At 46.3% G+C, this 24391-nt stretch overlaps 2 protein-coding genes across 3 annotated transcripts in view; one reads left to right on the top strand and one right to left on the bottom strand.

Annotated features, from left to right (window-relative positions):
- Positions 1-6357, top strand: part of TNPO3 (transportin 3) — an 84113-nt gene extending 77756 nt beyond the window's left edge. Inside the window, exons 22-23 of the mRNA XM_081285562.1 lie at positions 3468-3559; positions 5373-6357. Of these exons, the coding sequence (XP_081141688.1) occupies positions 3468-3528 (61 nt within the window). The 3' untranslated portion in view covers positions 3529-3559; positions 5373-6357. The remainder of the gene's footprint in view (positions 1-3467; positions 3560-5372) is intronic.
- A 4816-nt stretch (positions 6358-11173) lies between these two features.
- On the bottom strand, positions 11174-22123 carry IRF5 (interferon regulatory factor 5). 2 transcript variants are annotated; one of them, XM_081285566.1, is made up of 10 exons: positions 21982-22121; positions 21460-21592; positions 17662-17867; positions 14346-14535; positions 13913-13971; positions 13464-13497; positions 13016-13282; positions 12400-12792; positions 12193-12311; positions 11174-11980 (listed from the first exon to the last, which is right to left on the bottom strand). In XM_081285566.1, exons 3-10 carry the CDS (start codon positions 17854-17856, stop codon positions 11735-11737), a joined length of 1503 nt encoding a protein of 500 aa, XP_081141692.1. In that variant the 5' UTR covers positions 17857-17867; positions 21460-21592; positions 21982-22121; the 3' UTR covers positions 11174-11734. The 2 variants fall into 2 exon arrangements, with proteins under 2 accessions (XP_081141692.1, XP_081141691.1); XM_081285565.1 differs by lacking the exon at positions 21460-21592 and having other exon boundaries at positions 21982-22123.
- Positions 22124-24391: the final 2268 nt, after the last annotated feature.

Raw genomic sequence — 24391 nt, 5'->3', positions numbered from 1 at the left:
ACTGAAAAATAACATGACAACCTTTGTGACACATTTTGCCAGAGTGGGGATTTCCCTCCACCAGGTAGACATATATTGACTGGGATGACCTTACACAATTATTTGGTTTCTTTTTTAACTATGAGTCTTCCCAGTTAAAGTAGTATTCTACCTATATGCTGTTGCAGATGAAAGTAGTGTAACAGATGCTTCTCTCTGTGCTTCTGTTTTGCTTTATTCCATGTAGTGCTGGTCAGTAGAAGGGCACAATCATATTGGCTCTAATTTCTAAGCAAATGAGAGCCTAGGAGGGAAAAGCCTCAAAGGATTGAGCTTAAGAGTCAAATACGTTATTTTGAATCTTGCCCCACTACCCTGTTACTTGAAACTTTAGTTAATTCTGTAATACAGGGTTAGTACTACCTAGCACATAAGGTTATTGTGAAATAGCAAATGGAAATCTTTACTAAAGAAGAGCTTGCACATAGTAGGTGATCAGTGACTTTTAACTCCTTTCTTCTTAAAAAAGAAACTGCCAAAATGCCATTATATACTTGCAAGACTAGCTGAGGCGTGTCTCTTGCCAGCTCTAAGGCAGCCACCCACACATTATGGAATAAGTCTCCACCAAACCCAAATTCTCTTGACAGGGCTAGTATATGACAGATAGAGCAATAGTTTAAGTTGGAAATCAAGGTTGTGGATATTATTCCCTTGTTTAAGGAAAGGGGCAAGGAAAAGTACCTAAAACAAGACTGTAAACAAAAAACATCTGTAATCTTGGCCCTGTGATATGGGAAAATAAAGTACACTACCTAGGTTGTCTACCTGATCTTTCATTGCAAAACAAGTTTTACAGCTCCTGCTGTAGTAGACTGTGACATAATGGTGGGAAATGAACAGAAGTAAGAGGTAATGTTAAGGTATAAAAAAAGAGGGTTTGAAATGGCTCACATGCTCTCTTTCTCTGATATGCCTGTTGCCCTTGAACCTCTGCATGACTCAGTCTCCCTTTTGGTTTTAAGGTCCTGTAAGTCCTGCCTCAACATGCTGCTTTGTTTGCCATCTTAACAGGGAGGGTGAACTGGTTCAGTTTCATTTCAGCAAGTCCAAGCCTGCTTTTCAAATGGTACTGGCAATTACTTCCCTGGCTTTTTAAGTTGGTCAACGTGAAGAAAGCTGGGACCTTTCATTCTAGAATATCATTCTTGCTTTCCAAACACCAGATGACCCTATCTCTGTCAAAGAGTAATTGGAACAGAAAAAAATCATGCCATCATTTTCCTTTCTTTATCTTATTGTGACAGTACCATTTACATATAGGTCTGTAAGCTAAAAGATGTTGAACATGGAAAGAATTGACACTGGAACTAGAGGCCAGTAGGAGGTGTCTCCCTGGTCAGGTTATCAGTGAGAGCTTGGTTATTCTCCATACCAGGGCATCAGATCAAAAGGGTTGCATTTCTCAGTACACCCCTAGAGTGACGAGGCTTAAGAAATAGTGACTATGAAAGTATTCAGAAGTATGGTAGAATGATTGGAATTGTGGACTAGCAGAAAATAGAACCTAGAAAAATAAAGGCAGTTCAAAAAATAAATATGATTAGAAACCAGGAACTAACAAATGTCAGAAGGACTGAGGCAGGAACCAAAAAATAGTGCTAGCATTCCAGGAGATTTTTGATCCATTTCTGTGGGTTTATTCACCAAGGGCTCTGTAAGTTCAACATTTGGCTAAAGCTCTTGACACCCATACAGTCATTGATAGGGTCAGGAGCAGAAATGGAGCTGATTTAAAACACTGTGACTCACCCCTCATTTTGCTTTGTTTATCACAGTTCTCGGTTTCAATACCCTTTCTCATGTACCACTAAAGAGGCTAACAAGAAGCCGGGCATGATGGCACATACCTGTAATCCCAGCAACTCAGGAGGCTGAAGCAGGAGGATCACAAGTTCAAGGCCAGCCTCAACAATTTAATGAGACTCTCAAAATAAAATATAAGGACTTGGGTGGAGTATGGCTCAGTGGTTAAGCACCTCTGGGTTCAATCCCTGGTTTAAAAAAAAAAGCGAATGATGGAGTTATTTCTCTTTGAGATTAAACCAAGATCTTGGGTTGAAAGGGATTAAATTTCTTAAACATGTAGGGCATTAGGACAGTTAAAGAATCCTGAGTCTTCAGCTGTCAGGGTTTCTCGTTGTCTTAGCCCTGGTCATAGCACATAACACAGCAGCCTCACTTGGGTCTTCCTCTCTCCTGACATTGGGAGCATGATATATGTCTAAATCAAGGTTCTTAATTCATTATGTCCCATTGTTCTATATAGAATTGAAAACTTGGGACTGAATGGGTTAATGTTTCAGACCAACCTTAGAATGGGTAGGGAAATCTAGATGTAGGTACTCAAAGAAATTATTCAGATTTCATCTTCTTCTCTGTTGGGTCACTGTTAGCAGTTCCTTCCTCTGGTGTTTAGCCATCGTGAGAGAGAATTGAATCCTAGGCATAGACCCTGATCCCTGAGTTTTCAGAAGGGAAAGCGCTCCACAGAAGGGTAGGCATGTTAGAAAGTGCTGCCTTTTTCACTGTTTTAACTTAGCCCGAGATTCAGTTAGCAAAAACTTATGAAGACATGACACAAAAGAATAAAGCTGGCATCAGTGGGTTTCCTGGTGACAGCTTTGGATAAAGGGAACCTTTTGAAAAAAAGCAGGTGAATATTGGACTCTTCTTACTGTTTGTCCTCCAGTGTTTGCCTGAAGACCAAGTTCTGCTCCCTCTTTCTCCCTTTCTACACACCTTAAACTCCTTCCTCTTCCTTCCTCCTTCCCCCATAGAAAGAGACTCTGAGTGGCCTGTTAATTAGAAAATCTATAACTAATAGAGACTTAGTTGCTGGACTGGTCTTTGTAAAAAGAATCTGCCTTTAGGAGAGAATGAATAAACCAGGGTATCTAACTCAGTTGTAGTGTGGTTCAAAGTTCAGTGACCAGAGTCTTAAGTGAACATGCTTGCTATTTTATTTTGGGAGTTCTAAATTTCTTGTATATGTGTCAGGGACTTCAGCAAAGTGATGATGTGGCAGCTGGTGTTTCTTGAATGCTGCTTTCTTCACCATGCTGTTAAAATAAGCATTTTACCTATATGAACAAATCGAATTCTCTGGACAGCATGAGGTAGATAATAGATGAGGAGACTGAGGCAAAGATTAGTAACTCGCCCAAGGATACAGCAGGGCCAAGATTCAACCTCAGGCAATTTGTCTCCAAAGTCTGCTCTTCAAGGACCGCCAAGTTTATCATTGTTCTCATTTATAATAGTCTGTTTTTACCTTGGGTTACAAAAAGATCTGAAGCAGAATCAAGAGACAGTGGACACTCCTCACAGAGTTGGGACCATCCTCAGTGTGCCTCAGTGTCATGGTTAGTTCTTTATAGATGATGTCTCTCTCCTCAGTCAAGGACCACCTGCCTTTTCTCTTCTAGTGCTGAGGAATGTAAGCAAGTTTGCTGGGCCTTGCGAGACTTCACCAGATTGTTTCGATAGCTCACACTCCTGCACTGTGCCTGTCACCCAGGTGAGTAGTATGTGCTTCCAGCTTTTCCTGAGCTTTCAGGAGGTTTGGGGATGGGGAGAAGTTTAATGCCCATCATGGGACCAGTCCTGTAGCTAGAGTTAGAAAAAGACATAAGAGTTTAACTGTGCCACACAACTGGGGAATACAGGGCCCTCATTTTTTGTGCTATGGCAGCCATATAATTGCTAGTGTATTTGGATGTCATTTTTACTTGAATAACAAAATAACTACTATAATGTATAATGAGTGTGGTAACAAATAAGTACTTTACCTTTAACCTGGCTACTGATGGAAACAGTGCTGGCCAGAAGTTGACTTTGATAACATGACACCATCCTCCTAGGACTGACCTTCCAGATAAGATGAGCATGGAGCTTGTTCTTACTGCCTTTTTTTTTTTTTTTAATACTGAAATGCTGTGCCTTGACCAGCAGGTGGTACAGGAAAGAAGTAGCCTCTTTGGTCATTATTTTTCTCCTCATGTTTCTTGTCTGCTTATTACAAAGCAAAGCAAGAAGCTTAGCTGAGGAAAATCTTGGTAGTAGAATTTGGGTGCTAGGTTTTTTTGTTTCTTTGATTTTTTGGTACTGAGGATTGAAATCAGGGGTACTCAACTACTGAGCCACATCCCCAGCCCTATTTCATATTTTATTTAGAGACAGGGTCTCACTGAGTTGCTTAGTGCCTCACAACCTAAGTGCTAGTGCTTAGACTGGTTTTGAACTCGTGATTCTCCTGTCTAAGCCTTCCAAGCCACTGGGATTACAGGGGTGTGTCACCACAACGGGCACCCTTTGACATATTAAGGAGAGTTTATTCTCCTAGAAGGCAATTCTCTCCGAATCTGGGGCCCTCACCTGTAGTTTTTGTGGTAAATGCATTAATAACTCAAAGTGACATTCAGCAGTGACTTGCCACTTCAAAATTTATTCTAAACTTTGTTTTTTTTTTAATGAGTAATATAATCTGGGATCATTGGGTTTTACATGTGTTTCTGATAACAGTGATGCACCTCAAAGTGTTGTTCATGGACAGCTATAGATGTTCATAGCTGCATTTATTGAGCACTTTCTAGGTATCTCATACTACTATGCATTCTTTATATATTATGTATTATATTTTTATGTATTAACTAAGAAATCCTCATTCAATCCTCTAGGTTAGTTACTACTATTCTTGTTTTACATATGAGGATCTCAAGTTCAGAGATGTTTAGCAGTTTGCCTAATTGTGTCAGTTAGTAACTGATGGAGCCATAATTCAAGTGTTGACATTCTGGTGTCAGTGTCCTCACTTTTTAACAATTTCATTTAACACCTCTATAATAACTACTTGTTATTCAAGTAAAAATGACATCCGAATACACTATACATACTCCTTCCATAGAGTCTAAATCAGTGGTTTAAAAGCTTTTGTTAATAGGCAAAGCCTTCTTACAAAGTAAATCGTAATGAAACGTCTTAAGTGGAGCTTTTTTGGTTGGTTTGAAATGGAAGGCCTGGGCCTGTCATTTGGCTTTTTCCTGATCCCACCCACACATCCCTGTTTCCACAGTCCAGTCAGCATTGGAGATGCACTCAAGCAGCATTTCATTAAAGTAAGTTCCCTTAAGATCATAGATTTTAAAAAATTTAACCTTTTATTGTTGCTGCTTTTTATTGTTGTTGCTGCTTTTTTCCTTAACAGGTATCATGACAGAATACAGAATGTGATGCCTGAGCAATTATAGAAACCTCTGCCTTGAGATTTCTTTTATAAAATGCTCACTAGCTTCCTGGGCACAGTTATTGACTATCTTCTTTCTTCTTGTCAGGAATGTCTTTTTTAATTAGAAGACAGGAAGAAAACAAAACCCAGACTGTGTCCCACAATCAGAAACCTCCGATGCGGCAGAGGGGCCTTCACTGCCCCCAGGGTGTCCAACCCAGACAGGGAGAGACTCCAGCCTTCCCAGGCGTCCTGAGGAGTTCCTGTTTGGGGGTGTGAGGGAAAATCAGCGCGGTTTAAAAAAGATGGCTGCAGCCTGTCCGGCGTGATGGGAGGGGAGCTGGTTTCCTGGTGAACTTGTTTCTAAAAGGAAAAACAATTTCAAGGAAACAAAAAAGGAAAAAAAAGGAAAGCTAAACTGAAACCAGTACTGAAACATTCGCCTGATAAGCAAATGGTATACATAGATACAACACGCTAAGTGCAGTACACATGGAAAAACAAAAGTGAGGACTTGATGTGAAACAAAAATATTCACGTGGGGAAAATGTGGGAAATCAAATGAATTTTAAATAGCTACAGTTGGAAGTAAAGGGTCAGGGTCATCTCTGAGAATTTTCTATTGTTTCACCTTCTTTCCCTCTCCTACTCCCCCCCACTTCCCAACTTTAACACAAGTGAATAGAAATATTCCTCCCCCAACTGTTCTTCCTGCCTTGAGTTGTTATGACAAGAAATCTATTCTTCTATATGTCATGGTCATGTCGGTGATACTCAGGACCAGCCAGGGTCAAAATTCATATTTATGTATAACCCAACCCTGACCCTATTCAATCTCTGAATCCACTACCAATCCCCATGAGGTTGTCGTCAGCCTTTGGAGGGGGAAGAGCCACATTGAGGTATTGGGGTGGGGGGGGATAGGATATAAATGTGTATTTTGTTTAGTTTTTCTTTCTTTCTTTCTTTTTTTTTTTTTTTTTTTTTTTCCTTAGCAAACTATTCACCCACAGACCTGAGGAAAAAAATTAGGGTGTGAGAAGCAAAAGTGTTTACAGGGCTAATTGTATTTTACTAAAAAGCGTGGAAACTGACTTCTTGTGGGGATAAGGGCCAAAGCAGGGAGCCCAAACGGATCTTAATGTTTAAAAGGAGTGCAGCCCTGCACAGCCATTAGATTTGAGGGCACTGTTCTGTCTGGTGTTGTAGCCATCTCAAGAACAAATCAACAGCAACAAAACAACTGCAAAAAAAAAAAAAAAAAAAGACAATAAATTTTTAAAATGTAATCAGTGTTTCTTTGTTTTTACTTCCATTTACGACCTCCCAATTCTGAAATGATTTGGTCAGGGCTGGGGATGTGGCTCAAGCGGTAGCGCGCTCACCTGGCATGCGTGCGGCCCGGGTTCGATCCTCAGCACCACATACAAACAAAGATGTTGTGTCCGCTGAGAACTAAAAAATAAATATTAAAAATTCTCTCTCTCTCTCTTCTCTCTCACTCTCTCTTTAAAAAAAAAAAAAAAAGAAATGATTTGGTCAGAGCAGCTAAGTAAGCAACTTTAGTTGGTACCCCATAGACAGCTGGGTATGGAGTTGAAAGGTCAAGCCCTTGCCCTGTACCATAGACTCTGCAGGGAAGTGGCTTTCTGCAGGCTTTATTATTCTAGTTCACCCTAAAGCTCCTCATGCTGCTTTTCACACCTTTCATGTTACCTCAGTAAGGTAAAAAAGGAAGCCACTCTTTCATGGTAAACTAGAAGCAAGCTTGCTTTTCTCCTCCATGGTCCCCTAAGTTAGATTGTTCTTAACTACAGAGCTGCTGGTCTTTTACTTATGTGTATGTGTGTGTGTGTGTGTGTGTGTGTGTGTGTGTGTGTGTGTGTGTATACACACACATATAGCTATATATTTTTGTTAATGATAAGGCTTTAAGTGAATACATATATATGGTTTTATTGAACTATAATTGACAATAAACTGCACCTTTGGGGGGCAAAGCTACTGTGGATTGAACCCAGGGACATTTTGCATTGAGCTACATTCCCAACTGTTGTTTTTTTTTGAGATGGGGTCTCACTAAATTGCTGAAGCTAACCTTGTCTTGTGGTCCTTGTGCCTTAATGTCCGGAGTCTCTAGGGTTGTAGGTGTGTGCCACTGTGCCTGGCTAAACTGCACAGAATGTCTACAGTTTAATAAGCTTTGACATGATATACCTATGATACCATTGCCACAGTCAAGATAACATATAGGATCAGGCATGGTGGTACACGCCTATAATTCCAGTGACTCAGTAGGCTGAGGCAGGAGGATCAAAAGTTCCAGGCCAGCCTAGGCAACCTAGCAAGACCCTTCCCAAAATTAAAAAATAAAAAGGCTGGAAATGTAGCTCAGTCTTAGAGCACCTGGGTTCTATCCCAGTACCCACTCCCCCAATGGTTCACATATTCTTTACCTACCAATTTTCCCGAGAGTCCCTAGGTGAAGGCTTTCTCCTGTTCTCTCCCACCCTAGCAATCTGCTTTCTGCTACTATAGTTTATTTTCTTGAGTTTTATGTAAGTGGAATCAAACATTATGTTATGGTAATTAGGCTTTGAGCTAATATCCCTGACTAATGAACTGGCTTTCATTGATAACATCTGGCAGTATTGTTGGGACTGACATTTCTCTGCCTTTTCCTTCACCGTGTCACTTTTAACTTTTTCACTCCCGGGCTTGACTCCTCAAGCTGCAGAGTGATATTTACAATCAGTGAAACAGGCCTTCCAGCATTACTTGAATCCATGGTATTCAGGGTCTTACTCTCTAAAGAGATGTTATTAGGAGAGCAAAAAACGTGAATGTGAAAGAGTGGAATGAGGTTATCAAATCCTGGGGATCAGCACAGTTCCCTAGCCATCCCTCTCATGTTTGGTTAAACAATAAAACCTTTAAGCCTAGTCCAACTGTACATTGGTGAACAACCAGTTGACTTTGCTCTGTTTAAGGAATTTGGCTTTTTTCACAAGAAGTTGTATCCTGGATTGAAAAATGTGGAATGCTTCATTTGGCCCTCCCTAGCTACTGAATAAATAGCATGTGGAATGCGTATTCTAGTTAATGTCAAGAATGTCCTCTCTATAGCTATGGCTTTGAAAGCTGAACCCTGTCGTTAATGGCTCAGGGCCTCACAGTATATTTCCTGTGAGCCTTAAGATTTGAAAGAATTAATCTAATATAGTCTTATTTGTGTTCCTGCATGGCATTATCTAGAGGAAGTAGAACTTCTCCCATATGTGCAGGTCAGCTAACTGTACCCTAACTTATCTAAGATCTAAGTTGTCTCCCCAAAGAGAGACAACTTATCTAAGTTGTCTCACCAAAGTAGTCAAGCCACTACCAAGAGGATCCCAAGAAGGGAATGTATGGTTCTCCCTTTACCTCTGGAGCTCGTGTCTGTCGCTTCTTTGGAATTTATCCACAAATTATCTGTTAAATGTATTGGATAAGCCAAGAAATTTTAGTTACATGAAACACAAATCACCCATTGGGACTATTCCCAGCAAGATTACTAAAAAAGAATTTGCAATTTTTATGTACATGTTTGGAAGGAATGATTAAAGATCGATGACTGAAAATGTAAGGTACATAGACATAAAGGCACCTATGCTTTTGAATGGCATCAACACCTCAAATTTATTGTGCATATCCACCGTGTGTAACCCTGATTTAAGTGAATCATTTTACTAAGTTGGAGCCAAGATCTGGAGCATGTAACAAAGTAGGTCTGATTTTGGGGGCGTATATTACCAGCAAATAAAGTGTCCTTCCAAGAACAGATCCTTAGCAAAAATGGAAACAACCATCAGTATCCTCTCCTGTAAAAAGACTGAAAAGGGGTGTGTTCTTGATGTCATTGAAGAGCTGATAAGAGGAAGGAGTCTTGAATTAAAGGAATATTTCATTGCATACAAGGATAAACTTGATGGAGAAGGAGGTACTTGGAAGAAGGAAGAGAGACTCCAGTGTATGTGGGATGTATTCATTCCTAGAACCGTGAGCATCAGTGTTCTCTGGATTCCAACCTAAAACAACAGCACTGGTCACCAAAGCAGTCAAGCCACTACCAAGAGGATCCCAAGAAGGAATGTATGGTTCTCCCTTTACCTCTGGAGCTCATGTCTGTCACTTCTTTTGAATTTATCCACAACTGACTACCACAACAGAAATCTAGAGGAAATGTCAGTTTTTTTGTTTGTTTGTTTGTTTGTTTGTTTTTTGAGAGGTACCAGGGATTGAACTCAGGGGCTCTCGACCATTGAGCCACATCCCCAGCCCTATTTTGTATTTTATTTATTTAAAGTCAGGGACTCACTGAGTTGCTTAGTGCCTCACTTTTGCTGAGGCTGGCTTTGAACTCGTGATCCTCCTGCCTGAGCCTCCTGAGCCACTGGGATTATAGGCATGTGCCACTGTGCCTGGCCTAGTGTTTTCATTTTTGTTTTAAGAAATTGAAAAGATGGGCTGGGGATGTGGCTCAAGCGGTAGCGCGCTCGCCTGGCATGCGTGCGGCCCGGGTTCGATCCTCAGCACCACATACCAACAAAGATGTTGTGTCTGCCGAGAACTAAAAAATAAATATTAAAAAAAATTCTCTCTCTCTCCTCTCTCACTCTCTCTTTAAAAAAAAAAAAAGAAATTGAAAAGAAAGTAGAAAGCCAAGGAAGATATAAGTAGTACTGGACTACCAGTGTTCATATAAAGCAAGTAGTTCTTCCAAGCTTCCTTAATTCATCTACTCTGTCTCCCTACTCTCCAAGACACCAAGGACTGCAGATACCAAGGGCTGCCTTCAGAGACAAGGACTATATTGAACTGGGAATGTGAGACAGTATTTCCATATTTGTCAGTTGTTTGAGAGAGGTTGGCAAATATGGGATATCTCCAAAGCTTAAAGCTTGTCGAGAGGAAATAGAATTGTACAGACCAGTGGGCAGTAAAGGTGCTAACCTTTGTAAATGACTGCAAACTGAGGACCTAGGTAAAGTTTCTTAAGGGGGTACAGGTTAATAATTCTGAAAACATCATTCGTATGACAATATAGAAAAGCAGGGGGTTGGACTGGGGATATACAGTTCAGTTGGTGAGTGTGTGTCTCGAATGCACAAGGCCCTGGGTTTAATCCCCAGCACCAAAAAAAGCAGGGGTTGAGAGTGGACTTCACTGTGGAGGAACTACTGGTAGTTAAAGTCAACAAGCAGCAGTGTAAATCATATACTCTTTTGAGCCTTATCCCCAGCCATGTACTTTTTTTTTCCCCTTTTCCAGAATGTTCCTGTCTTGGCTTGGGTGTAGCTCATGGTAAAGTGCTGGCCTAGCATACATGGGGCTAAAGACACATGCTGAATATTTACACATGTAATGTTATTTTCTGGATTTGCTTCAAAATAATCTTGGTGTGTGGAGTATGGATGGAAATTTAGATAAGAAAGATTGATTATAACTGATAGTTATTGAAGCTGCTACATGGGAATTTTCTATTATCCTTCCAATTTTCAAAAATGTTTAAAATTTTCCATGATAAAACAATAAATTGTCAGTCCAGAAAAATTATACTCATGAGCTATCTCATATTCAAACAACGTTATCTAATAGCATATGAATATACATGAGGATACGAGACTAACTGGTCCCAAATGTAGCTAGAATCCCAGGCCTCCCTTTTTCACCACTTCTTAAGGGAAAGTTGATTGGGACAGGATTTTAGACTGCACACCTTGCCTCAGCCAGCTTCCTCCTGGAAAGCAGGCCATCCCATGCCAGCATGGGCCAGAGGGCAGGTGCTGGGGGGGACAGCCAGCTAGCATCCAAGAAGGGTCTGGTAGAACAGCATGGAAGTCAGGCACTAGAAAAAACAGCTCAGTCTGTTTTTAACATTTTTTAATCCAAAAATACATAAAATTATATTTTCTACCCCAGGTTCTTAGACTCTGAAAAAGGGGGAGTAGTTGCCAACCTTAAGTATACAGTAACACAAAGGCTCATCATATCCATCTCAGGAAGAAGAAGAGGAAGCAACACTCAAACTGGGGAACCCCCAAATCAGGCCCATGCCCAGCAGAGGCCTTGCTGAGGGACTTGACCCACAACACTTCTTGGCTCTTTTGCCAAGAAAAGGGGTGGGGGGCAACCATAACTAGGCCCCCAAGGTTGGAGGTGTTCTTTTCCTGCTCTTGTGGCTGCTGGCTGAGTTTCTTCAGAGCTAGAATGAACATAGGGGTAGGCCCAAGAAGATGGAGCCCTTTTAAAGCAGAGCTTTGCAGAGAGAACTTGGTGCTTAGGCCTTTCTTTGTACTTGGCCCAAATCCACATTCAGGAGACCCAGAGGTAGGACCCTGCAGCCAGCCAGGCCTTCTGGGGCTATCACAGCTAATCAGTCCACATAGTCACCCAGGAAACCTGGGCCATCCAGTATTTGCAGCCCTGTTATTGCATGCTCACTGGGTGCATGGGCCAAGGCCTTTGTTCAGCACCAAGGCCTGCCACCGGAGGGGCCTGGGCCACAGGCTGCAGCTGTTGCTGAGACTGCCAGATGTGATGGAGCTCCTTGAACTGCTCCACCATGTGGTCTTTGAGGTCTGGGTTTGAGATCTGTAGGCGAATGCTGTCAGCTGACCAAGAAAGCTCCCCTGAGAACATCTCCAGCAGCAACCTGGCTGCAACAGGCACGACCTGGGGGACAAAGAAGAGATAAAACTAGTGGCAGGGCTGCCAGATCCCACTGGGCATGAAAGTGGTAGACTGCCTCCTCCAGCCCTGAGCCTTGGTCATTTCTTGACAACCAAGTTCTTACCTCCCAGAGAGCCCTGACCCCCACCCTGGGTCAAGGGCCAGCCCTGTATGCCCCAGTACTCAAGCCAAGGCAGTGGGGCTGAGGGGCACACCTGTACAGTAATGAGCTTCTTCTCTCGGGGTTTTCGGTCAGGCCACTCTTCCCCGAAACAGAAGAAAATCTCAAAGGGTGGTGGGGCACTGGTCTGGCCCTTCTGGAACAGGATGAGCTCTGCATTAAGATCAAGACACCTAGTTAGTCAGAGGCTAGAACCATGCCCTGGGGGAGAGGCAGCCAGGAGGAACTTGTGGAGTCTCACCATTGAGAAACTGCTCCAGGCTGAAGAGCTTGGTCTTGACCTCCCGCTGGATGGGGTTGGGGCTTGAGCCATGGGCTGTGGCACAGGGCCCGCTCCAGAACACCTTGCATTGGCAGAGACGGATGGCATACAGGTCTTGACCCTGCAACTGGAGGATGAGCCCTCGGTCTAGGACATCCAGCAGCTGGTTGGTGTAGAAGCGTTGCTTGTCACTGGGGATGTCCTCAGGGCTGGGGAATCGCACTTGCTCCAGGCTCACAGGGCCAAAGAGTTCCACCTGCTCTTGGGTGGCCTCCAGTTGGCTATAGAAGAGCCGGCAGCCTTGTGGGTTGCTGATGGTAAGGGCACAGGGTGGCCGCCCCCGGTATTGGAACTTGATCTCCAGGTCTGTCACTGTGGGGCAGAGGGGCAGGCCACCCCAGCCATGAGCCCCCCCACCTGTTCTGCAGCCAGGAACAAACCCAACCTTAGCGGCTCTCTCACTTTCTCCCTCCCAGCTTCCCGGGGGGCTGGCATACATACTTTTGTTCTCTTTCCCGTCATCCTCCACCTTCCTTGCCAGCTCTAACACAACCTCCAGCACTGTACCCATCCCCAGCATACCCGGGTTCCTTACAAGGCAGCATATGGGGGCTGATCAGCAGGTCAGGCAAGAGTTGCTCTCCTGTAGGGGGCAGGCTGGCATCCAGGGGCCCAGGCTCCAGGTTCGGCAGGACCCCAGGGAGAAGATGCCCAAAGCCAGCAGGGTCGCCATGAGGAGGTGCCAGGAGGTTGGGGGGTGGAGCTGGGGGACCCAGCCCCACAGGTGGCTGGAGAGCTGGTGACCACTTGGCATCTTCTTTGGGTAAATAGGATGCCACTGGGGGGCCAGGCTGCACTGTTTCTACAGACAGTGGGATAGACAGAGCCATTAAAGCCACCTCTAGAAAATGCCTCCCAGGCCCACCAACTCCCAACTCCCAACTCCTGCCAACCCTCAGCCTCCTTTCAGCCCCCTCCCAAGTACCTATGGTACTTGTCACTTCTTATGCTAGACCCCCAACCGTACCACCTCCCAGCCCCACCTGTGATGCTCAGGCCTGGTAACATCCTCTGGAGCTAAAGAGAAGACATGGGCAAAAGAGAAGAGAAGAAGGCAGAGAGAAAGGAAGGCAGGTTATTAAATTGTTCTGATGCTGAGAAAATAAGGCTGGAGAAGCACAAGGCTGCCCCCTCCTTTCTTCAGCTCAGCTGAGGCCAGACCCTACCTCCAGAGTCCAACCTTTATGAAGGTCAATCAGTCAATGTGACATGCTGTGTAACAATACAGCCCAGGGAGGGACAAGGTAAGCACTCTGTTCCTGTCCTTCAGATCCCCAAGAAAATCAAAAAGAGCCGCAGAGGGCCATGGGCTCCAGAGGAAGGGACCGCTCAACCCTAAAACAGGGGAGGGCAGCAAAGCCCATATCGTCGGTCAGTGGTCAGTGCAGGCAGCTGGATGCAGCCCCCTCCTCACTGCCCTGCCCCCACGCACCTCTTCTTCTTCCTCCTCTTCTTCTGTACATACACTATAATCCTCAGTGGGCTGGGACTCTGCACAGCAAGGAAGAGAAAAGGACAGGAGGGGAATCAGTGACAATGCAGGAGTTGGGCCATCCAGGTTCCATTTGGGCAGCCTGAGAGGTTTCCCAAAAGTCCTGCTGGGCCTTCTGCCCTCCCCAAAGCTATCCAAACACAGGATGAGATGAAAGGCACCACCACCAGGAAGTGGTAGGGACCTCTCCCCTGACGCCAAGAGCCCAGAACAATGGCGGTGGTGAGGAAGAACCATCTGGGCCCCTGAATCCATTCCAAGCCCTGGAGTAATGACCTTGCAAAGCCCCAGCACCATGTCCTAGAAGGGCCCTGGGCCTTCCTACATTCACAGTAAGCCTCCCAGGTGGTCCATACAGGACCAGGCATGGTACCTGTGGGAGCAGGGCCATTGGAGCAGACCTCGTAGATCTTGTAGGGTTGAGGCGGCATGTCCCGGGGCCCATCATAGATGAGGCGGAAGTCCCGGCTCTTGTTAAGGGCACAGCGCAGATTGGCCTTCCATTTGGCTGGATCAGCCTCGTCCACCCCCTCAGTATATTTCCCCGTCTCCTTGGCCCAGGCCTGGGACAGGAAGAGAGGACAGTTGACCATGGAGAACCTCACTCCTTGAAGCCCCTTTTCTCTACCTTCCTGTCCTACAGGAGGCCTTGCTGAGATCTGTGGCCATAGGCTGAGCCTTGTTGAGCTGAGGGACTCATCTGCAACAGGTGGATGTGAAACAGTCCTTCTCTCGGGGTTCCAACAAGCTCAATAAACCCCGCGAGCTTTAAGGGGTATCCACGATTCACTGCTCCTAGCAGGGCAAATAGGTATAGTCTCTACATAGGACAAAGTTACATGGTGGATATGGGTACATAATCTGGAGCCAGGCTGGTATCGAAACCAGCATGTGCCACCTGCCATGTCACTCTTTCTCTCTTTGCTTCATCCTCCTCATAATACCTATTCACAGGGTATCAGTGAGGGCTCCAAGAGCCAGTGCCCATAAAGTACTCAAAACTGTGCCTTTGTATAGAATGGGATGGGTGTGCTTCAGCTATTGGTACGCTGCTCCTACTGCTGCTGCTGATGGTGATGTTGAGGATGCTTGCTAAGGTCTATCACTGAACTACACCCCCAGCTGCTATTATTATTTTAGATGGCAGTTTGGTGATGTCAGGATTACAAAAGTTTCTACCCTCAAACCCAGCAACTGGGTTTCTTATAGAATTATATAGACTAGCCAGGCACAATGGTGCATGCCTGTAATCTCAGGAGGCTGAGGCAGGAGGATCTCAAGTTCAAAACCAGCCTCAGCAACTTAGCAAGGCCCTAAGCAACTTAGCAAGATTCCCCCTTTCTTTTTTTTTTTTCCTTGTGGTACCCAGAATTGAGGCCAGAATAAAAAATAAAAAGGGCTAAGGATACAGCTCTGTGGCTAAGCACCCACAATCCCAGGTATCAAAGAAAAAATGAGACTTAACACAAAATTTTATACATACAGCTTATTCACTGTAGCACTATTTGTAAAAGCAAATGATCTGTGATATCCAATGTCCATAGTGGGGGCTGGTTAAATTATGTCTAGCTGGTTAAATTATGATCAGCTCATAGAATTGAATATGCAAGAAGAGAAAGGAGGGGACTTTTTATACACTGATTGATCTTAAAGAAATATGAAGTGCAGACAGTATGTATACCGCTAGCATTTTTGTGAAAAGCTGGGAAAAGACAGGAGGTGGTGTTTTGCTTGTCTGCACAGAAATCTCTCAGGAAAGATAAACAAGAATCTGAGGTTGAGGCAGGAGGATTGCAAGTTCAAAGCCAGCCTCAGCATCTTAGTGAGGCCCTAAGAAACTTAGCGAGACCCTGTCTCTAAATAAAATACAAAAAAAGGGCTGAGGATATGGCTCAGTGGTTGAGTGGCCCTGGGTACTAAAACAAAACATGGAATCTGATAAAACTATTGCCTCTAGGGAGGGGAGTGGATAGCTGGGACAAGGGTGCAAGGGAGACTTTGCTGTAAATCATTTTATACCATTTTCATTTTGAATTATGTAACTGTTATATATTGAAAAATAAGAAATGGATTTGAAAAAGAACTCTGAAAAGGGAAGATTAGGAACAAATATTAAGAAACATGTATCCAAGTTTTTAAAATAAGCATTCTCTTTGACCCAGAACTATCCCCAAAGTTCCAGTAACTATCCCCAACGAAACCATTTAAAGGTTAGGACTTAAGAAAGTCTAGATGAAAATGTGGTTTTCAACACTGAAACACGAAAAGCAGCCTGAAGAGTACAAAAATTGGTGTTGGATGCTAAATCTTTCCAGTGGAATATTCAACAGTCACTACAAGTGATGTGGGCATATTTTGGAAAGGAAAACTAGTTCTGATGTTGGGTGAAAATGGTCCAGGTCCTGGGTGTTCTGGCCCATGCTTATAATACCTACTAGCTACTCCAGGGGCTGAGATGGGAACATTGCAAGTCAAGCCAACCTGGGCAACTTAAAGAGACCCTGTCTCAAAATACAATTCTTTTATAAAAGGAGGGGCTGGGGACACAGCTCAGTTGTAGAACACTTGCCTAGCACACTTGAGGTATGAGTTAAATCCCTAGTTCCACAAAAATAAAATAACAAGAAGAAAAAAGATTTGTAAGTTATAAAACAATATATGGCTTGATTCTAATTTTGCATTCCATATACACATAGAAAACTGGAAATTATCAGCAGTTATATTTTCTATTAAAAAACCTATTATATTTTATTTATTTATTTATTTTTGCATTACAATTCTTAATATACCATTATAGCATAATTTATCATATCTCTGATTATATATAAGATATGTTGACACCAAATTCACATCTTCATACATGTATTTTGTATAATGATGAGGGTCTCCTTCCACCATCCATGCTATTCCCCTTCTCCCTCCCTTTCCCTCCCACCCCTATTCCCTATCTAGAGGTAATCTTCCTCCCTTGCTTTCCCTCCCAACCCCATTTTGAGTCACCCGCCTTATATCAGAGAAGACATTCAGCATTTGTTTTTTTGGGATTGGCTAACTTCACTTAGCATAATCTGCTCTAATGCCACCATTTCCCTGCAAATGCCATGATCTTATCTTATTATATTTTCTATTATAAAAATTATAATGGGGACTTCCTAGCATTAAGATTATGGATGAATTGGTAACCTCCTTTATTCTATGTATACTGAATGTGTGCTCCTGGTTAATGGTATGAGGCTAGAACCAGGGGTAGGTAGAAGTCACTAGAGGCTTTCCCAGGGACTTTTGGTCCCAACTTTGCTCTGAGGACAGGTTAGAAAAGGTAACCCTATGGCTATGTTCCCCCTTTTCTCCTCCTTTTTTTCCTTGTGGTACTTAGAATTGAGCCCAGAAGTACTCTCACATTGAGCTTCATCCCCAGACCTTTTATATTTTTTATTTTGAGACAGGATGGATCAAACTTGGGATTCTCCTGCCTCAGCCTCCCAAGTTGTTAGGATTAGAGGCTTGTACCATTATGCCAGCTCCTATGTCCCCAGTCTAAGCCTGGTGTCACCTTGGCAAGGCAGCTGAAGACTGGCTAGCCTTGAAGAGATGTGTGTGTGTGTGTGTGTGTGTGTGTGTGTGTGTCTCCTCTTCCTAGGGGTGGGGGTGGCTTTAGAGGTCCAGGCAGCACCCTGCCCAACCCTTACCTTGAAGATGGTGTTGTCTCCGTCCTGGCTGGGACCATGCCTGGTGGCATGGCGCCAGGGGATGTAGAAGAATTTCCTTTCCCCGTTGACCCACTGAAGCCCTGGGTACTGGCAACTGTTCACCTGGGCCACCAGCCAGGGCTTCAGCCGCACCCGGCGGGGTGGCGGGGGAGCCCCAGGGGCTGGCTGGTTCATGGCAAAGGGGTCTGCAGGAGAAACCAAGGGGGAGCTCAGCAGATCGGCAGCTGGACGCTCCCTGCCCCAGGTGGGGGGAGCCTGGAGGGACAGACAGTCTCTCCAGTCCATCCAGGTGTTCAAGGCCAATTCTCCTTTCCAAATCTCGGCTTTCTTGTCACAGAGTCACTGAGTCTGTGCTTTGTGTCCAGAGGGAAAGGAAGGAAGTGATTTCACACTAGGGGATGCTGTGGGCAGCCTCACCAGACTCTGCACCCAGCTGGGGCTTCCCTTCTCCAACTGCTCACAGAACAGAACCTAGATGCCCCTTGGCTCTCAGCTGCCTCCCTTCACAGGTGAGGGCACTCCTCATTCCACAGCTAACAGCTGCCTGACACCTGGGACAAAGCCTGGCTCCCTTGCTTCCAGGTGGGCCAACAGGTGTGAGCGCTCCCATAGGATCTGACGTTTCCACCATAACTGATCCATTCCATCCTTGCTCAGCTTCTCCTCAGCTTCTCCCCCCTCCCTGTTTTTCTCACCCTCTTTCCTCTAGGAATCCCCTCAACAAATCCTCTACATAAGAATTCCATCTCAGGTTTCTAGGAAATCTGGCCTCAGACAAAAAAAAAATAGAATATATGAATGAAAAGAAGGTTTCCACACCTACTTCTCAGAGCATCTGTTCTCAGTTATCCTCAGGGATGAAGGATAACTCTTCTCTTCAGAGAAATCCCATCAACCTGTCTACCTCCAGCAAGGCTGGTGGCCATTAAGTTTACATCTGACCCCTCTAAAGCCATCCGTTTCTTAGCTGCTTCTTCCTGCCCCTTCTTCCACTGGATAAACGTTTGTTCAGCGTTTAGGAAGCCCCTCAGGTGTGCGGGCTTGTACTGCCCACAGATGGAGGAAGTACAGAGCCAAGATCTCACAATTCCTCGTGGGTACCTGGGCCCCAGTCTCTGCCTCACTGGAGTCAGGTCAGCAGGACACATGAAGTGTCCTCCCTTCCACCTGTTTGTACCCGCAGAAACTGAAATTCTTCACAATCTGGAGCCCCTTCCTGCTCCTGGTCAGTTTTTCTCCTTTGCTTGCCCCTAAGTCTGTAACCCCAGGGTCAGTGACCAAAAGGAGAGAGCCATCATACCAACTGGACTCAGAGGGGAATGTTGCTCAGCAAGTAAGAAACAAAGGGCTGAGCTGGACCCTTTGTCATTCCAGGCCTGCTTGGGTCTTGCGGTACAGAGCCTCAGTTTCCCCTGAAGTTCCCCTCCTAGTATTTTTTGGGTTGCAGCTGCTACATTCCACCTCGAGACTGCCCCCAGAGCGTCTTTCTGCAGGTTTCAGAGCAGTGCCCAGCTCAGCTACAAGGGACCCAAGCAAAGTAAGGACAGACCGGACAGGGAGGATAGCAAGGCTCCCAGCCCTGCCCCCAGGCCTCAGAAGACTGTGGCTCAGTTCCTCTTTCTATATTAGCCTCCACCCAGCCCCAAGGGAAATGAAAGTAGTCTGATGGGACATCTCAGACACCTGACTCACTCTGGACTGAGGGAGGGAGGGGATGCAGAGAAAACTCACAAGTGAGTCCCCAAGACCAAACTTCCAACCACCCATCCCTAGCCTATTCCCTACCTCCCAAGCCAGCAGACAATCACAGCATATTTGGTGTGGTCCTCAACATTGAGGAGCCTCACTCACCCATGTTTTTATTTGTAGCCCCAGAGTCCCTAGTCCTACAATGGAAGGATGACTGTGACCAGTAGTAGGCAATTCTTCTATGATGCCAAGTGGGTGGGCAAGTTACTCTGTTGACCCCCACATGCATGGCCAGGTCTGAAGCTGGAGGAACGGTTTTGCTGGGAGACCAGAAAACCCCCTTTGCTTCCTGCTGCTGGGGCTAAGGAGGAGCAGGGGTGAGTCTTGCCATCTGGCTCAATCCAACACTTCTCTAATTCAGAGCAAGTTTTTGAAAATATAACTTTGGCTTCAGTGTCAGAAAGCTGCAGTCCCTTGAAGTGGTCTATGGACAAGGTATGGAGAAAGGGCTTCCACGACAAGCCCCACCATAGCTAAGAAGGTCTGTCCTCCAGCCTGTAGAAGGGTCTTCAGACTCAAGAACTTCTGACCATGACCAGTTCTGTGAGGTCCTTTCCCTTGAGTAGGATCAGGCTCATCATCCATCTCCCAAGAAGCTTTCTCCTGCCCCACAGTGGGCTTAGATCTGATTCAGATTTTCCCCCAAACTGTTGAGTTATGACTTCCAGTGTCTGAATACATCTGCCTGGTGGAGGGTCTGGAGGCTTGAGGTGAAATTTATGCAGCCCTGAGGATTGAGCCTTGGAAAGCAGAGTAAACCAAGAGCTCCTCCAATACTTTCCATAGAAATGTTGAAAAGGGTGTGGGCTGCTGAAGTTCTGAGGGAGCCCCCAGAAGCTGGCAGTCCTGAAGCCTCTGCGGGGGTGGAGAGACCCCTCAGCTCATCCTAGGACCCTATTAAAGACCCAGGAGAGGACACTTGAGCAGGGGAAAACACCCAGGCACCAGGGAGCTGTAGGGAAAAAGTCAGCAGTAGTGGAAGTAATAGTTGGCAGAACAGCTGGTCCCCCTGCTTCCTCCTGAGGTTCTGATTCACAGGCCTTCCTGCAAACTCCACACTCAACTCAGGGAGAAGGCCAGGGGTTCCCTTAGCAGAACCCCTAAAACCCGCCCCCTCCAGGTGAGCCCACTTCTCGGCTCAAGCCTTGGGGCTCTCCCCGCGACGATGGCAGCCAGTGCCCAGCACCCGGCCCCCCTCCAAGTCCAAACACATTGAGACTCCGGGGCAGCAGGTGCTGCAGGAAGGGTTAGGGGAAGGCCAGGGTGCAAGGGGAAATCCCAAAGTAAGTCCTTTGGGTTAGAAGGGGTGATTTCCCAACGATTCCCTTGTCACTAGCGGGGAGCCTCTCGATACCAGCGCCCCAGGCCTGAGAGCTAAAGGGCGGGGGCGGGGACTCTGCCTCTGGTCCCGGGGCTCTCATCTAAAGACCTCCAGCGTCCCTCACCGGTCCAAATTACATCCTTTCTGGTCCTGCTCACTTATTACCGCTCTGGGGTCCAGGCCAAGGCTGGCCCTCGCGATTTCCCGCGCAGACTGGGCGCGGGGTTGACCACCCGCACCCCCGGGGCAGCCCGCGGCGCCGCTATACACCTTAGTACCCGCTGTACCTCTTCAGGTTGGTGTGCCTTCGCTCTTTCCCCGCCCTGTTATGCCAGGGCAAGGCCAGGAAAGTCCCCTAGTCCCACCCCCGCTCCTGGGTACCCGCTCCGGCCCCTCCGGGAGACCAGAGACTACAGCGGCGGCGGAGTGCGGTGCACAGGTCCTCACCATCTCCTCCCCCGCATCTCGGCCACACTAGTCTCACTTTCCCTCCACTTTTAGACTTGTTTCCTTCTCAAGTCAATAAGAGCTACCCCAAAATTACTGCACCCCGACTCTTCTCCGCTGCTAGGAGAGTCAGTGTCTACTTTTCTGGGCCGTGAGTCAAAGGATACAAGACAACTCCATCCGACACCATCTTCCCCCAAACACTTTTCATTGGTTTTAAGATCCTGGCAGAGTGACTGCTTGAAATCTCAATTTCTTACCCGAAAGGGTGAAGAATGGCCGAGGTAGAGGGAACGCTCTGATAGGGTTCGTGGCGTGCGGTTGGAGTCGGGGCCTCCCTCCACGGTGTCCCCAGCTACACTCCCATCAGGCGCCAGAGTGCTGCTCCCAGTCCTTGGCAATGGCGAAGCAAAGGGAGAGACGCAGCAGAGCAGGCGCCCTCGACAGTGGTGCCCACTTCTCGGTTCAAGCCTTGGGGCTCTCCCCGCGACGATGGCAGCCAGTGCCCAGCACCCCAAGCTCATCGACGCGTGGGAGGCACCTTGGAGGCATTCAGGTCGCTGGGCACGCCCTGCGGTAGGTGCCCACTAGAGCTTGGGCGCCAGGAGGAGCTGGACACGGACCCCACCCGCCCTCCCGGCAGGTGTCCCGGAGGTGTCCCGGAGGTGCGAGCCGTAGTTGAAGCCGGGGAAGTGGGTTGGCAGCAAGAGGGTACCGCTCTCACTGCGCTCAGGGTGCGCTGGGCGGCGGCGCCGAAAGAGTGCGCTGCGGCGGAGACCTACCTGCCTGCGGTGCGCCCGCTCGGCTGTGCCCGCGAGCACCGGCCGGGCGGCGGGGCCGAGCTGCGCCCTTCTTGAGCTGCGCCTCCCGCGGGTGGATGAACCAGCCTGGCACTTCCGCATCGCGCCGCCCACGCCCCTGGGCCGCCACTGCGGAGCCTCAGTGCGCAGGCAGCGCCCCGCCCCGCGGAACCACCCCGAGCCCCAGCACTGACCCGGCGACCGCGGACCTGCGTTGAGCACCCGGCCAGGCCCAGGGCCTCCGGGGAGACTTCAGGCAGCGAGGTTCCCTGGACCAGTTACTGGGCTCCTTCAGAAATCTGGAACCGCAAAACAGTCAACCGACAGCTGCCCTCCACCTGCTGCAATGCTCGGGGACCCAGGGCTTCCCCAGCCCGCGCCCTCCAGGAGCCCAAGATCTGATGCACGCAGGTTGTCATTGGAGCCACATACCAGGGCGCCTGAGGCCGCGGGCCTCCCCAGCACCCGCTGGCGCCCCGTGGGAGCGTGGCCCTAGCCCTGGACTGCGACGCTCCAGCTTGCAGGGGAGGATCTCTGGGCCACTCTCCATTTCTCATCCTTAACCCCACACCTGCCTCACCCTAGCTCCTCTCTTAGTGGAGGTGGCACTGGCGCCAGACCCACCTTTTCTTTCACCGCTACCTTCACCATTGGTTTGCCTTTACGAACTCTGTTTTGGTTGCATAGATGGGCCTCGCTGCCAGCCTCAACTTTCACATATTCTGTTCCTTCTGGAACATTCTTTACTTGATAACTCTGGTTCTTCAAATTTCCTATCAGCATCTCCTTCCTTAGGAATTCTGCCTTGACTTCCCCTCCTAGATGGGGGTTCCAGGACTGTGAAGGTCGTCCTCCTTCCTCTCTTCCACTGGTGATTTTTTTTTTTTTTTGTGGTGCTGAGGATTGAACCTAGGGTTTGTGCATGCGAGGCAAGCACTCTACCAACTGAGCTATGTCCCAGCCCTCCACTGGTGCTTTTAATGTCCAGCCTAAACAGGGGCTGCTCCTATCTTTTCATTGTTTGTTTACTATAGTAGTTTTTATTATTTTTTTAAAATTTAGTTGTATATGGACTCAATACCCTTATTTGTTTTTATGTGGTGCTAGGATTGATCCCAGTGCCTCACACTTGTGAGGCAAGTGCTCTACCACTGAGCCACAACTCCAGCCCAGTTTATTTTTACTTTTATTTATTTATATGGTATTTGGGATGTTCATGCTAGAAAAGTGCTCTACCACTTAATGAATACATTTCCAGCCCTGTAGTAATTTTAATTTTTTTTTTCTTAAAACAAAGTCTTGCTATGTTGCTGAGGTGGGTCGCACTGAGCTCAAGAGATCCTCCTACAGTCTCCTAAGTAGCTGGGGTTACAGGCAGCACGCCCCACAGCTTAAAACTATTTTTAATGAATACAAGTTTTCCAACAAAATTGTTTAATTTTAGATAACAAACGAATTATGTAAGTTCTAGATAATACTATTTACCCTTTAAAATTTAGAGCCTAGTATTTATAACAAATGTCTAGTAAGGTCGGAGAACTCCCTTCTCTGCTGTCTCTTGAGGAACACCTGGTTGGTCTTTAGCAAGTACAAAGAAGTAAAATGACTCCATATATTTTTACTTCTCTTCTGAAGCTCTCTCCCTTTCCCTCTCTCCTTTTATATCCCTGACAGCATAAAATAGAAATATATGTATTTTTTAAGGGGGATGGAATTCAGAAGCACTTAAACACTGAGCCATATCTTCTCAGTGTTTAAGTGCTTCTGGATTCCATTCCCCTTAAAAAAAAAAAAAAAGTGTGGATAGGGAAAATGTGAATGGGTCCATTGTTTTTTTTTTTGTTTTTTTTTTATAAAACAAAACTGCAATTTAATTGAAAATGGGCTTCCACAGAACAATAATACTCTTCATTGAAAGTGAGTTATGCTTGGTGAAAAAAAAATACGTTGATCCAGAAAAGCTATTTGGAATCATCATCAAGAAGAACCTTCTTCTCTTGTCAAACACTACCTCCCTCACCCCCACATACAGCCTGAAGGACCATAAGACCTAGGAGTCCACACCTGGTTCCTCCTCCCATTGTCCACTCTAGCATCTCTGAATTTCATCAAGAACCAGCAGGGGCTGTGTGTGGGAAAAAAGGGACACCATCCATCATCTTGCTTCGAACTCTGCTATGTTCAAACTACACGGCCCGAGGCAGGCCTTGTATATCTCATTACCTGTCTCTAAAAGGGAGATGGCATCACCGGGCTCACAGCACTGGCATGAGGGTTAGTATCTTCCCTCAACAGGGAGACCCTGAGTCAAGAACCACTCTGGGCCAGAGGTGTGCAAAGGGAAGGAGCGAGGGCAGAGTTTGGGTAGACAACAGCACTCTGGCTCTTCCAA

The sequence above is a fragment of the Spermophilus citellus genome (assembly GCF_964194105.1).
Source record: "Spermophilus citellus genome assembly, chromosome: 3".
In the NCBI taxonomy this organism is placed as follows: Eukaryota; Metazoa; Chordata; class Mammalia; order Rodentia; family Sciuridae; genus Spermophilus; species Spermophilus citellus.
Note: the sequence above shows the minus strand (reverse complement) of the source record. Positions and strands in the feature narration are given on the sequence as shown.